At 50.8% G+C, this 12,241-nt stretch overlaps 1 protein-coding gene across 1 annotated transcript in view; it reads left to right on the top strand.

The window, feature by feature from the left end:
• Nucleotides 1-12,241, top strand: part of DSCAML1 (DS cell adhesion molecule like 1) — a 344,836-nt gene that overhangs the window by 240,213 nt on the left and 92,382 nt on the right. Inside the window, exon 2 of the mRNA XM_068988151.1 lies at nt 6,099-6,245. Coding sequence (XP_068844252.1) covers nt 6,099-6,245 — 147 coding nt within the window. The remainder of the gene's footprint in view (nt 1-6,098; nt 6,246-12,241) is intronic.

The following is a 12,241-nucleotide window of genomic DNA, read 5'->3' as shown; positions in this document are numbered from 1 at the left end:
CAGCAAACCCTCACCACCCCCGCTCCTCTGCCCAGGACCCTCTCCCGACCAGCTCATGCCTCCTGAGAGCAGGGAGAGAGAGGGGCCCACCATTGCAGAAGGCAGATTTTTCTCCCCCAGCCTTCAAGGGCCGCCAGGAGCCCTAAGGTTTCTGACCATTACCTTTCTGTGATTACTACAGCTCCAGGGAGTCTCCAAGGCCCAGCTCTCTGACCTCTTGGAAAAAGACAGAAAAGTTGCTGTCAGCTCAGTTATCACTTGTGTCCAGGGCCTCTGAATTGCCAAGGAGGGCCTCCTTTAGTTCCAGGTTCCTGGGAGGAAGGGGGAAACTGCAAGAAACCTGGCCATGGGAGGGGGCAGAGAGCCCCCTAACAGCAGCCAGCCCTCCATCTCTTGAGATGGAGCCGCTTGTGCTGACATTTAACGAGTACCACCCAAGTGCTGGAGACGGTCCTATGCAGTAACTCGCCTTTCATCCAGTTCTTCCAATACTCCCAACAACTGTGTGACCTAAGTCCTGTTTATTATCTGCATTTTCCTGAAGCAGAAATGGGACTCAGAGAAGTCTGGTGTAATTATAGAGACATCCACTGTCAGAGTGAAGGGCCTTACAGTTTGGTTAATCCAGGGGTTCTCCGCCCTGGCTTCGCATTACATCAGCCAAAAAGCTTTTTAAAAATACCAGTTTCCAGGCCACACCCCTAGAGATTCTGAGTTTAATTTTAAAAGCTCCTTAGATGATTCTAATGTATAAACATAGTTAAAAACACATATCTCCTCCACCTCTTCCCTCCTTGTACAGGTGGGGAAGCTGAGGGCCTGAGAGAGGACTGGACTTCCTTCAGGTCACCCTGCATCCATTTCCCAGGGCTGTCTTAACAAATGACCACAAATGGGTGGCTTAAAACCACAGAGATTCACTGTGTCATGATTCTGGAGGCCAAAAGTCCAAAATCAAGGTGTGGGCAGGGCCCTGCTCCCTCTGCAGGCTCACAGAGGTGGGGATGGTAGGAGGGGGTAAGGAATCTTATCTTGCCTCTTGCTGGTTTCTGGGGTCACTGGGAATCCTTGGCTTTTTTTTTTTTTTTTTTGAACATGCCACCCAACATATGGGATCTTAGTTCCCCAACCAGATATCAAACCCATGCATTGGAAGCATGGAGGCTTAACCACCGGACCACCAGGGAAGCCCAGCCCTTGGTTTTCTCTGCTCACAGTTACATCACTGCAGTCTCCACCTCCATCTTCACAGGCCTTCTCCCTGTGTGTCCCTGCCTGTGTAAGGACATCAGTCATACTGGATTTGGGATCAACTTTATTCCATTATGGTCTCATTTTAACTTGATTCTATTTGCATTCACAAGCTCTGTATGGACACTTTTGTGGGGGACACTATTCCACCCAGGATATACTTCCTCATTAGTGGCAGAGCTAGGGTGCCAATTCAGTCTCCTAAGTCTCAGTCCTGGGCTTGTCCCCAATGCTGGGTGGCTTGGCCCCTCTCTATCTTCCTCTTCTCACTAATGGCTTCCATTGAGCCCCCTCCTCACCCTCTACCAGCCCCCATTACTAAAGGCTCAAGCTTCCCTGGTAGAAGAACATTCTTCTAACTGTGGAATCCCAGAGAGCAGAGGCCAAATTCAGGACTTCCCCATGGAGCCCAGTTGAGCACACAGGGATGCTCCATGGAGACTTGATAAATGGGGCCAAACTGAATCGAATGGATGCATGTGCCTTTGTGAGGAAGTGAAGACCCTTCCGATAGAAGCAATCAAGCAGAGGCTGGCTAAATGCATGTCTCTGTAAGAGGTGCTGTTATCCTGGGAGAGTCAGCGTAGCACAGAGCTTTAGAGGAATGTAGCAAGTAGACTAATGGTCTAGGCGCTACCCCTTATTTTCTGGGTGACTGTGGGTGGTTTATTTAACCTCTCTGTGCCTTGGCTAGTAACAACAATAATGTCCATTTCAAAGGAGTGTGGGGATTAAATGAGATAATGTTCATAAAGCCCTTGGCCTAACATGTAATGGGTGCTCCGTAAACCAGATCACCAGGAGAAAGGATAATAGAGTATTCAAGTAATAATAAAAAGAAAAGGATTCATTAACCACGCACAGCACTCCCCTGGTCTTGGGTGTGTTCACAGACAATACTGCAGACTTTGAGATGTAGCAGACAGGCAGCACCAAAGGCAGAGTCCACACTGGAGCACAGTTCCATGTCCTCGTCCTAGAGCCTAAGGGAAAATGACCCTCCATGGGCACAGTCTTCGCATTTAGAGTAGAACAGTTGTTGTCACTCTGACTTGACCACTAAATGTCATTAGTACACCCCTAAGTTTTGGTAACAACCAAAAATGCTCCCAGACACACATGTCCAAGTGGCCTCAGGGTGGAGGCCAGACGTGGTGGTCCTGCCTGCCACCCCATCCTTCCTCCAGCTGGACACAGCCTACCCCAAGGAGGAGAAACCAAGACATTGGGATGGTAGTGGCTCCTCTCCCCAATCCAAGGACAGGTGGTCCCACTGGGCTGCAGAGGATGAGCTGCCAGACTGCCAGGGCAGCCCCCTGGAGCCAGCCTCGGAGGCTAGCCGTGTTTGGAGTCCCGGACCCTCTGAACCCCCCACCAGCGGACTATGCCTCCTCCCCCTCCACATCGAATGCCTTTCACTCCGCAGGCCCCCTTCTCCATCCTTCCCCAGCGGGGCCCATCGTCTGATTCTCATCAAACATGCAGAACTGATGTCGTACACATCCCCCCAGTGGAGATTAACATAATACCCCTGATTTCTCCTTCCCCTCTTGCTCGCCATGCATCCCCCTGACTGCAGCCTGCCTTTGTTTCAGGAGGAGCGATACACTGTATCTGGAAATGTTACTGCAATTAAATATGCACAAGAAGGGGGGAAGGGAGGGGGAAAATGAGGACAATGAAGGATGTGAAACATCAGATGCAGCAGCTGCTTGTTGCTATAGAAACCCCAGATCCCCACCACCATCACCACAGCACCCCTCCCCAACTTAAAATTCCTCAGGGCCCAGTGCACCATTGCTGGTGTCGATCTGAGGATAACAGGGTCCTGGCTGTCCAGGCTGGGGCACCTGTGGGCCGCTAAGGCTGATTTTCGGGCGTTTCCTGTTTTTCCTCATCCCACCACCTCCAACCCTCGTACTTCTGATTGGCAGCAACACCCTCCAGTCGTCCTGCATTCCAGCCGCAGTTACATAATAAATTACAAGAGCGCTTCCACGTTTGACTTTGGGATGTCACAACATGGAGACAAAGCGGCAGGTGCAGAGTCTGGGTGGGGAGACTGGCTTCCTCCGTGCTTCCTGCGGGTCCTCTGACTGCCAGCAGCAGAGCCGGGCTCCTTCCTGCCTCCTTTTCTTCTTTTACCCACAGCGCTGAGTGGGGGTCTATAGGGCGTGGTCTTCGTGTTGGAGGGGGCAGGGCGGGGGTCCGCAAGCCCCAGGCAGCCTGCCAGCTGGCCAAGTGTTCCTCTAAGGAGATCCAACAAGATGTTACTCGGTAGGGATCTGCATGGAGTCCCGGACCCAGACCCAATTAGCCGAGGGTGTCCAAGAGTGGAGAGAGGGAAGGTAGCCTAGAAATAGCTTGTGGACACATGACAAGGACCTTTAAATCAGAGTATGAAGCAGTAGTAACATTGATCTGCCCCCTCATCCCTACTCAATCCCCCCTGAAAAGTTAATGCAGCTTAGGTGGGTGGTTGGTAGCCCTGCTCTATTCTGCCCTGCTCAGATAAGCTGTTTGTTAAATCCCCACCCTCAGCAAAATGCCTGGCACCTAGCAGTCTCTAAATCATGTCTGAGTCTTTGTGACCTCTTGGACTATAGCTCGCCAGGCTCTTCTGTCCATGGTATTTCCCAGCAAGCATACTGGAGTGGGCTGCCATTTCCTTCTCCAGGAGGCCTAGTCATGTACAAAGATATATGGGAGGGAGAGGAGAAGAGAAGGGGCGTGGGGAAGTGGGAAAGAGGGAGGAAAAATTAAGAGATTTGTAGATAAACCAAAATGTATTAAGAAGCTAGAGACCAACTATATTGAAGAAGCTATTTGAAACCCTACTACATAACAATTAAAAAATTATAATCCTTAAGACTCATGAAAAGTCAAAGAGCCTGATTGCTGCCTTCCAGTGTGTGAGGGAGTGTGTCAGTCACATGAGTTTAGGCTGCTCTGTAGGGCTCCAAGGAGTAGAAACCAGGATCCATGGAGACCAGTTGTGACCAAGGAAGACCTTTCTCAAAGTCAGCACTGTCAACTTCACAATGGGTCACTGAGTGAGGTAGTGAGTTCCCCAGCCCTGGAGGTATTCAGATGAAAGCCAGAGAAGCTTTGTCAAAGAAGCAGTCAAATGCATTCAGCTTTTCAACCCTGCAGTTCTCCAGGTTTCATTGTTGGAAAATGTCCTTTCAGGAGGTCCCTGTCCATGGTGCTGAGATCTTGGGCTTTTGCTTGGCAGGATGAGACACCACAGAATACTCCTAACCAGAGAGTGTCAGAGCTCTTGACTGAGAGGGTTCACTCAGCCCCCAGGTGGGAGGAAGCAGACCTCAAATAACAGGATTTGAAGTGGATGGGGCTCCCCAAAATGTTTCCTTGTGAAAGCTTGGCAGTCTGGTGTTAGCAAGTCCTTTGTCTGAGGTCAGCCTTACCCTCTCTCCAGCAGCTTTCTTGTAAGTCATCATCACTGTCCTGATTCTGATGCCCCCTCTTGTAGAAATGGCAGCCTGGGCTCTTCTGTGTCTGCCTGGGGAAGTAGCTACGCTCTCAGAGAGCAAGGCTGAGGGACCCTAGGTTAGCTTCTCCATCTCAATCTGGCTGGATCTTGGGTGGGAGACCATAAGCTTAGAGAGTCCCAAAGCCAAATACAAGCCTTTCCCCAACTTTGAGTCCATATTCTCCCCATTTTAAAATCAGCCCTAAAAAAATAAATAAAACAAAACAGCCCTGACAAGCTCAAGTTCAGGGTTTGCTTTAGGATCTTGGACAAGGAAATCCACTCTACCTCGGAGTGGAGTCTTATCTTATAATCAGCCAAATGGATGAAACTACTCTTTCCTTTCTGCTTCCCAGCCAAGTCACCACAGGGAGACCACAGAGAGGGCAGGGAAAGTAAAACACAGTACAAGCGTCTTGGCCTTGCACGATGGGGGCTTCCCTGGCAGTCCACTGGCTGAGACTCTGTGTTCCCAATGCAAGGGGCCTGCGTTCGATCCTTGGTTAGGGAACTGGATCCCCCATGCCACAACTAAGGATCCTGCATGCTACTACAACTAAGACCTGGCACAGCCAAATAAGCAAAATAAACAAACAAATGAAAAAGAACTGCATGATGAATTAGCATCATAGCTCTGCATCTCCGCACCCCTACCCTTAGAATAACTTAGTCTCAGTAATTGTTTCTTGAGTGAATAAATAGCTGACATTGAAAGAAAAGGATTTAGGCTTGTTTGGCTCAGTGCAGGGGGAGAGCTAGGCGCTGGCAAAAGGCCTGAGTTCTGATCCACTTACTGCCTGTGTGATTTTAAAATGGGGATGACACCTCAGACAGTTGTAAGAACAAACAAGCAACGATTGTTAAAGCCTTGCAAACTCTCGCCAAGAGATAGGAAAGAGGAGGACTGATACTCCATAAGTGAGCACTTGCTGAGTGCCAGACACTTTATTATTTTTGTCATCATTATATCCACTCCATGAAGTATTGTTTGCACTCTGTTGTGCAGATAAGACTCAGAGAGCTTAATTAACTTTCCCACAGTCACACAGCTAATAAGTGGAAGAGTCAGATTGGAACCCAGATCTTGACTCCAAAGCCCTGCATCTTTCTGTGAAAAGCTGAAGCATCTACACTTAAAGGAATAATTATTGTGATTTCTCTTTGTTTACACATGGAAAATGCTCATCTGTGAGAGAAGCTCTCCTCACAGCTTCAGCCCCTTTTCCCCATCATCTCCCATCCCCTGGGCAACAGGGCAACCTGGCCGAGCAGAAGTCCAGGTCCAGGCCCGAGTTGCTTCTGGTGGCAGGTCCAGCCAGAGAAGTAATCAACTGTGTCCTGATTATGTCTCCAGAGAACAGGTTTTTTATCACTTCCCACGGCGGGCTGTACATCTCTGACGTGCAGAAGGAGGACGCCCTCTCCACCTACCGCTGCATCACCAAGCACAAGTATAGCGGGGAGACCCGGCAGAGCAACGGGGCCCGCCTCTCTGTGACAGGTAGGCCGGAGGGCTGCAGAGGAAGGGGGGGTACCAGCCCGACCCCAAGACCAGGTGGGCATGTCGACTCCATGGATCAGGGAGTCTGCCGTGTAATCAAGGCATTCAAGAGAAGCAGATTCAAGAACACAGGTACAGAAAGCATTTAGCAGACCTTGTCTGGTTTGACTGGGGATGTTTTTCATATCCAGAACTCTACAGTTCAATTCTTTTCAGGAGTCTGCCTGGGAAAGCTGAAGGCCCCTGAAGAGCTGTTTGCTGTTTTTGTTTAGTCGCTCAGTCATGTCCATTTCTTTGTAACCCCATGGACTGTAGCCTCCAGGCTCCTCTGTCCATGGGATTTTCCAGGCAAGAATCCTGGAGTGGGTTGCCATTTCCTTCTCCAGGGGCTCTTTCTGACCCAGGGATCGAACCTGCATCTCCTGCATTGGCAGGCAGATTCTTTACCCCTGTTCAGTTCAGTTCAGTTCAGTTCAGTTCAGTCACGCAGTCGTGTCTGACTCTTTGCGACCCTATGAATCACAGCACGCCAGGCCTCCCTGTCCATCACCAACTCCTGGAGTTCACTCAGACTCGCGTCCATAGAGTCCATGATGCCATCCAGCCATCTCATCCTCTGTCGTCTCCTTCTCCTCCTGCCCCTAATCCCTCCCAGCATCAAAGTCTTTTCCAATGAGTCAACTCTTCACATGAGGTGCCCAAAGTACTGGAGTTTCAGCTTCAGCATCACTCCCTCCAAAGAAATCCCAGGGCTGATCTCCTTCAGAATGGACTGGTTGGATCTCCTTGCGGTCCAAGGGACTCTCAAGAGTCTTCTCCAACACCATACTTCAAAAGCATCAATTCTTTGGCGCTCAGCTTTCTTCACAGTCCAACTCTCACATCCATACATGACCACTGGAAAAACCATAGCCTTGACTAGACCACTGTACCATTTATCAAATAATGGGGGATATGGAGCCCATCCCCTCTCTGCTTTTTTGCCTTTGCCACCTGGAAGCTCATAGATATAATCTACTGCTCCAACGCAATAATGATTGGATTGGATTGGATTAGGGAGATTTTGTATTTCCTTGTGTCTCTATTTTTTTTTTAAGATTCTATTAGTTTATTTATTTTTGAATACATATATACCTTTCGTTAGGGGCTTCCCCTGTGGGTCAGTAGTTAAGAATTAGTCTGCAATGCAGTGGCTTCAGGAGACACAGGTTTGATCTCTGGGTGGAGAATATCCACTAGAGAAGGGCATGGTGACCCACTCCAGTATTCTTGCCTGGAGAATCCCATAGACAGAGGAGCCTGGCGGGCTGCAGTCCACAGCGTTGCAGAGTCGGATACGACTGGAGCGACTGAGCGCTCCTGCATGTCTTTTATTACAGCCTACCTCACAAGATTTGAAAGTAGGCAAACACAAGGTAAAAAAAAAAATCTCTAAATTAAATAAAGGATCTTTATTCTGGAGTGGCTTCTTACAGAAGGATGGAAGCTGCTATTTCCTGAATCTCCATGTGCCAGAAATTTCACGTATGTACTGTTTCTTAGGCACTATCATAGCCAGGTGAGGTGTGCACTGCACTTCGTATTTCTATAGGTAAGAAAATCAGACCTTAGGGAAGCCAGGCCAGTTATCCCAACTGTTTAACCAGTGGGAGGCACAGCCAGAATTCACATCCTCCAGCCACAGACCCCCATGGAAGGGGCTAATCGAACACCATACAGATGCTCCGGTTACAGAGGAAAGAAGGTCACCTGGTGCTCTTCAAGGGAGGCCTCCTGGAATAGCGCTTTTCAGACTCTTGACAGCGATCCTCAGACATCATCACCGATGCCATGCATGCTGGGGTTTCCTACCACACGCCCTGTGACGCACTCTGATGGTTCCTATTCTACTCTATCCTGTCTCAGTTTATCTAAATGCTGGTCACCACTCACCACATGGATTCCATCACTTCCCAACCGTGTGTGACCTGCAATTTGAAGATTCCTGCTCTTATGGAAGTGGGGTGAGAGTAGCTTCTGGAAGGAAGATGAACTGATTGTCAGAACACCTGGTTTGAGGACTAGTACCACCAAATCGCTCAACCCCTTTGGGTCTCTGTAAAAACGAGTTAGATTAGGTGACTTCTCAAATTCCTTTTTTTTTTTTTGGAGTATAGTTGCTTTGGTCTTCTCTGGTGGCTCAGAAGGTAGAGAATATGCCTGCTATGCAGGAGACCTGGGTTCGATCCCTGGGTCTGGAAGATCCCCTGGAGGAGAAAATGGCAGCCCACTCCAGTATTCTTGCCTGGAGAATTCCATGGACAGAGGAGCCTGGCAGTCTACAGTCGATGGGGCTGCAAAGAGTTAGACACGACTGAGCAACTAACACATAGCTCATATAGCTGCTTTCCAGTGTTAGTTTCTACTCTACAGCAAAGTGAATCAGCTGTATGTATACACATATCTCAGCTTTTTTTGGATTTCTTTCCCATGTAGGTCACCACCAAGCACTGAGTAGTTTCCTGTGCTACACAATAGGTTCTCATTAGTTATCTGTTTTATACATAGTAGTGTATGTTTCAGAGAAGGCAATGGCACCCCACTCCAGTACTCTTGCCTGGAAAATCCCATGGATGACGGAGCCTGGTGGGCTGCAGTCCATGTGGTCGCTAAGAGTTGGATATGACTGAGCGACTTCACTTTCACTTTTCACTTTCATGCATTGGAGAAGGAAATGGCAACCCACTCTAGCGTTCTTGCCTGGAGAATCTCAGGGACTGGGGAGACTGGTGGGCTGCCATCTATGGGGTCACACAGAGTCGGACACGACTGAAGCGATTTAGCAGCAGCAGCAGCAGCAGTGTCTGTTTGCCGATCCCTGTCTCCCAGTCCATCCCACCCTCCTTCCCCTCTTGGTGCCCATATGTTTGTTCTCTATCTCTGTGAGATGACTTCTCGGATTCCGTCTCTCTCTCTCCTGTGATTTGGGGAGGATTACCCTGACCAGCAGGTGACTGTATCAAGGACCCCCTCTTATTTGCCTGGTGCATTTTGGGGGCAAGACCAGAAGCCAGAAGAGCAAGGATCAGGCTCTCTTTTTCTCCCTTGTGTCTCCAAATCTTGGACCTGTGCCTGACACATAGTAGGTGCTAAGTCAATATTTGTGGTTAAAACTAACCAATGCCAAGTGAAACTGCACTGTCACGTGGGGAGGAGATGGGACTGCACAATGTGGCCCCATCTTTGTGGCTAGACCTTGCCATCTGCAGCCCAGTTCCCAAATGTGCCAGTGGTTCCCTTCCAAATTATAGGGACTTGTGTGTGTGGTGTTTTGCATCTCATTTGCATGCCTCTCATCCAGCACAGAATCCCCCATCCTGCTGGTCTGCTGCTTTCCCTTGCATGAATATTTAGCCCCTTCATCCTACTAATCTTACTTCTGCTCTTGTCCCTCCAAAAAGATACCCTTTAAACTAGAGGAGGGACTTCCCTGGTGGTCCAGTGGTTAAGACTCTGCACTTCCAGCGCAGGGGGTGCAGGTTCAATCCCTGGTAGGGGAATGAAGATCCCACATGCCACATGGTGCTGCCAAAAAATGGAGGGGAAAAAAACTGGAGGATATGCCAACCCTTCTTCCTCTGGGGGGCTGTGGTGAGTGCCTGCCAGTTGGGGCTGGGGGATGTGGAGAATGGGAGATGCCACTCAGAGACTCAGATATAAAGCCCAGAGAAACAGAGAAGCAAAGACAGGGAGGCACCCGGATGACAAAAGAGGAGAGACGTGGGCTCAGAGGGAGCAAGATGGGGACGGAGGAAAACAGAAACCTACCAGAGAGATGAGGTAGACAAGACGACAGCGGCAGGGAGACAGAGACCCAGAGGAAGCCGCTGGCAGCACAGGGGCACCCAGGGAAGGGGCCCCGGGATTGACGCGGGCCCTGACGTGATGCGACGTGATGAGGAAATCTACACGCTGCTTGTCTTGGCAGAAATGTAACTGATACCCAGGCAAGGCAGTGCAGAGGGGAATTCGTGCCAGGGGGTGCTCAGGCCGCAGCCCCTCAACCTCAATTCTCAGATCCATTCCCTGAGTCAAGAGTAGGGATCAGCTTTCACCTGAGCAGAGGCAGACGCAAGGAAAGTCTGAGCCCCTCAAAAAAGGCCTAATAGCCATTCGACACATTGAGGTGCTCTTTAGATTCTATTACCCAGTGCTGTCATGAGCATCTTCTCTGTGGAGGAGGCACCTTCATCTGCATTCATAAAGGAGGGGACCTCCATTCATAAAGAGTGACCAGAGAGGCTGAGAGCCACACCTGGGTTCCCCAGCTCACGGGATGCCAAGCTGGGTGCAGAAGCCATGTTCCAGGGCGGCATTGTCCAGCCAGCTGGGGGAGGTCCCAGCAGCATCCCCCCAACTCCGGGGCACCCTGACCCCCTCACACCAGCCCTGCCTCGGCCCCAGAGATTTCTCGGGGCCTGGCCATCTGTCTCCCCCAGCCCTGGCAGCACCCGATCCCCCCAGGCTATCGCCGTACACGCCACGGCATTTTACTTCTGCTCCCGAGTAATGAAAGAGGTTTCTTTCCTTCAGAATTTAATTTCACGCCTGAGACTTGGTGATTAATTCCCTCCCACCGCCCCCCACCACCACCGCCCCTTCTTCCACCGCCCCGTCGGCCCCTCCGCTTGTAAATTCTGCGGTGTGCCACGGAATTTGTGTATTTTGCATCAATTAAGTGTCACATTGAGTAATTCTTCCCTGGCACCGGGTTTGTTTATCCCAACCGTTCCCACAGGGTTGTAGGGGAAGAGGCCGCAGAAGCTGGCGGGGAGGGCGGGCGGGCACAGAATAGTAATCACCCGGCGCATCTGCGTGGCGGCTCAGCGTCAGTCTGGCTCTTTGACATACGCTGTGCTTTGTTGCCCACTACAGCCTGGGGAAATCTGGAGATGGCAGTGTCACCTCTGCGTGCAGGAGATACAGACTCTGGGAGGTCATAAGACACCCCCACCCACTCACCCAAGGTCACCCAGCTCAGCAGTGATGCCGGCCACAGGCATCAGGGTCGCCTGATTCCCACTCCCCAGCTCCTCATGAGAAGCCCTGGAGGGTGGGAAAAGAGCAGAGTCTTCTAGAAAGTCTTTCCGCAGGGAGGAGCTTTCCAAGCGCAGCCCCTCTCCAAGGGGGTGGGTGGGGGGCAGTCACAGGGTGAGCCGAGAACAGAGGACATTTCCCATTTTGTCAGGAGGGGCCAGCGGGGTGTCAGCACTCTCACCATTCACCCTGGAGCCGGATCCAGTGTTAGATTCTTCCGTCTCAGAGCGCATTTACTGAACAAGCGTGGGGAGACCTGGTTTTAGATCCTGGCTCTGCAGTCGGATCCTGGGCAGGTCACTGCACCTCTCTGGTCTCAGGGTCCCCATCTGTGTGTGCCCTCCAAGTCCCTAAGGACCTCCCCCTAGTGGCTCAGAGGGTAAAGAATCCTGCAATGCGGGAGACCCAGTTTTGATCCCTGGGTTGGGAAGATCCCCTGGAGAAGGAAATGGCAACCCATGCCGGTATTCTTGCCTGGAGAATCCTATGGACAACAGAGCCTGGCGGGCTACAGTCCATGGGGTTGCAAAGAGTGGGACACAACTGCGCGACTTCACTTTCACTTTCCAAGTCCATAAGTCGGCTCTACTGTTCCATGAGCCTATGAAGTTCCTCAATGTGGAAAAGGCAGACCGCTGGCCCACCCCCTGCCCGTGTGCCTCCATTCACCCTCCCTCGGATATCTATGGCTCGGGCAGCCCAGGCATGTGGGGATGCCACAGGGGATCAGCACTGCCTCAAGGAGCTTCCAGGGAAACCGGATACATGGCCTGGTGCAGACCGCTGCTGGCAAGAGTGGTAGGGGTGAGGGGAGGGGGGCAGCAACAGTGGTTGCCTCTGGGAGGGAAATGGGGCAACTGGAAGCGCAGTGAGGGGCCCCCCTTTTCATTATATGATCTTGTCTACTTTCAGAACTTTTG

This window comes from Capricornis sumatraensis, chromosome 16, assembly GCF_032405125.1.
Source record: "Capricornis sumatraensis isolate serow.1 chromosome 16, serow.2, whole genome shotgun sequence".
Taxonomy (NCBI): domain Eukaryota; kingdom Metazoa; phylum Chordata; class Mammalia; order Artiodactyla; family Bovidae; genus Capricornis; species Capricornis sumatraensis.
The sequence above is the reverse complement of the archived record's forward strand: the minus strand, read 5'-3'. Positions and strand labels throughout refer to the sequence as shown.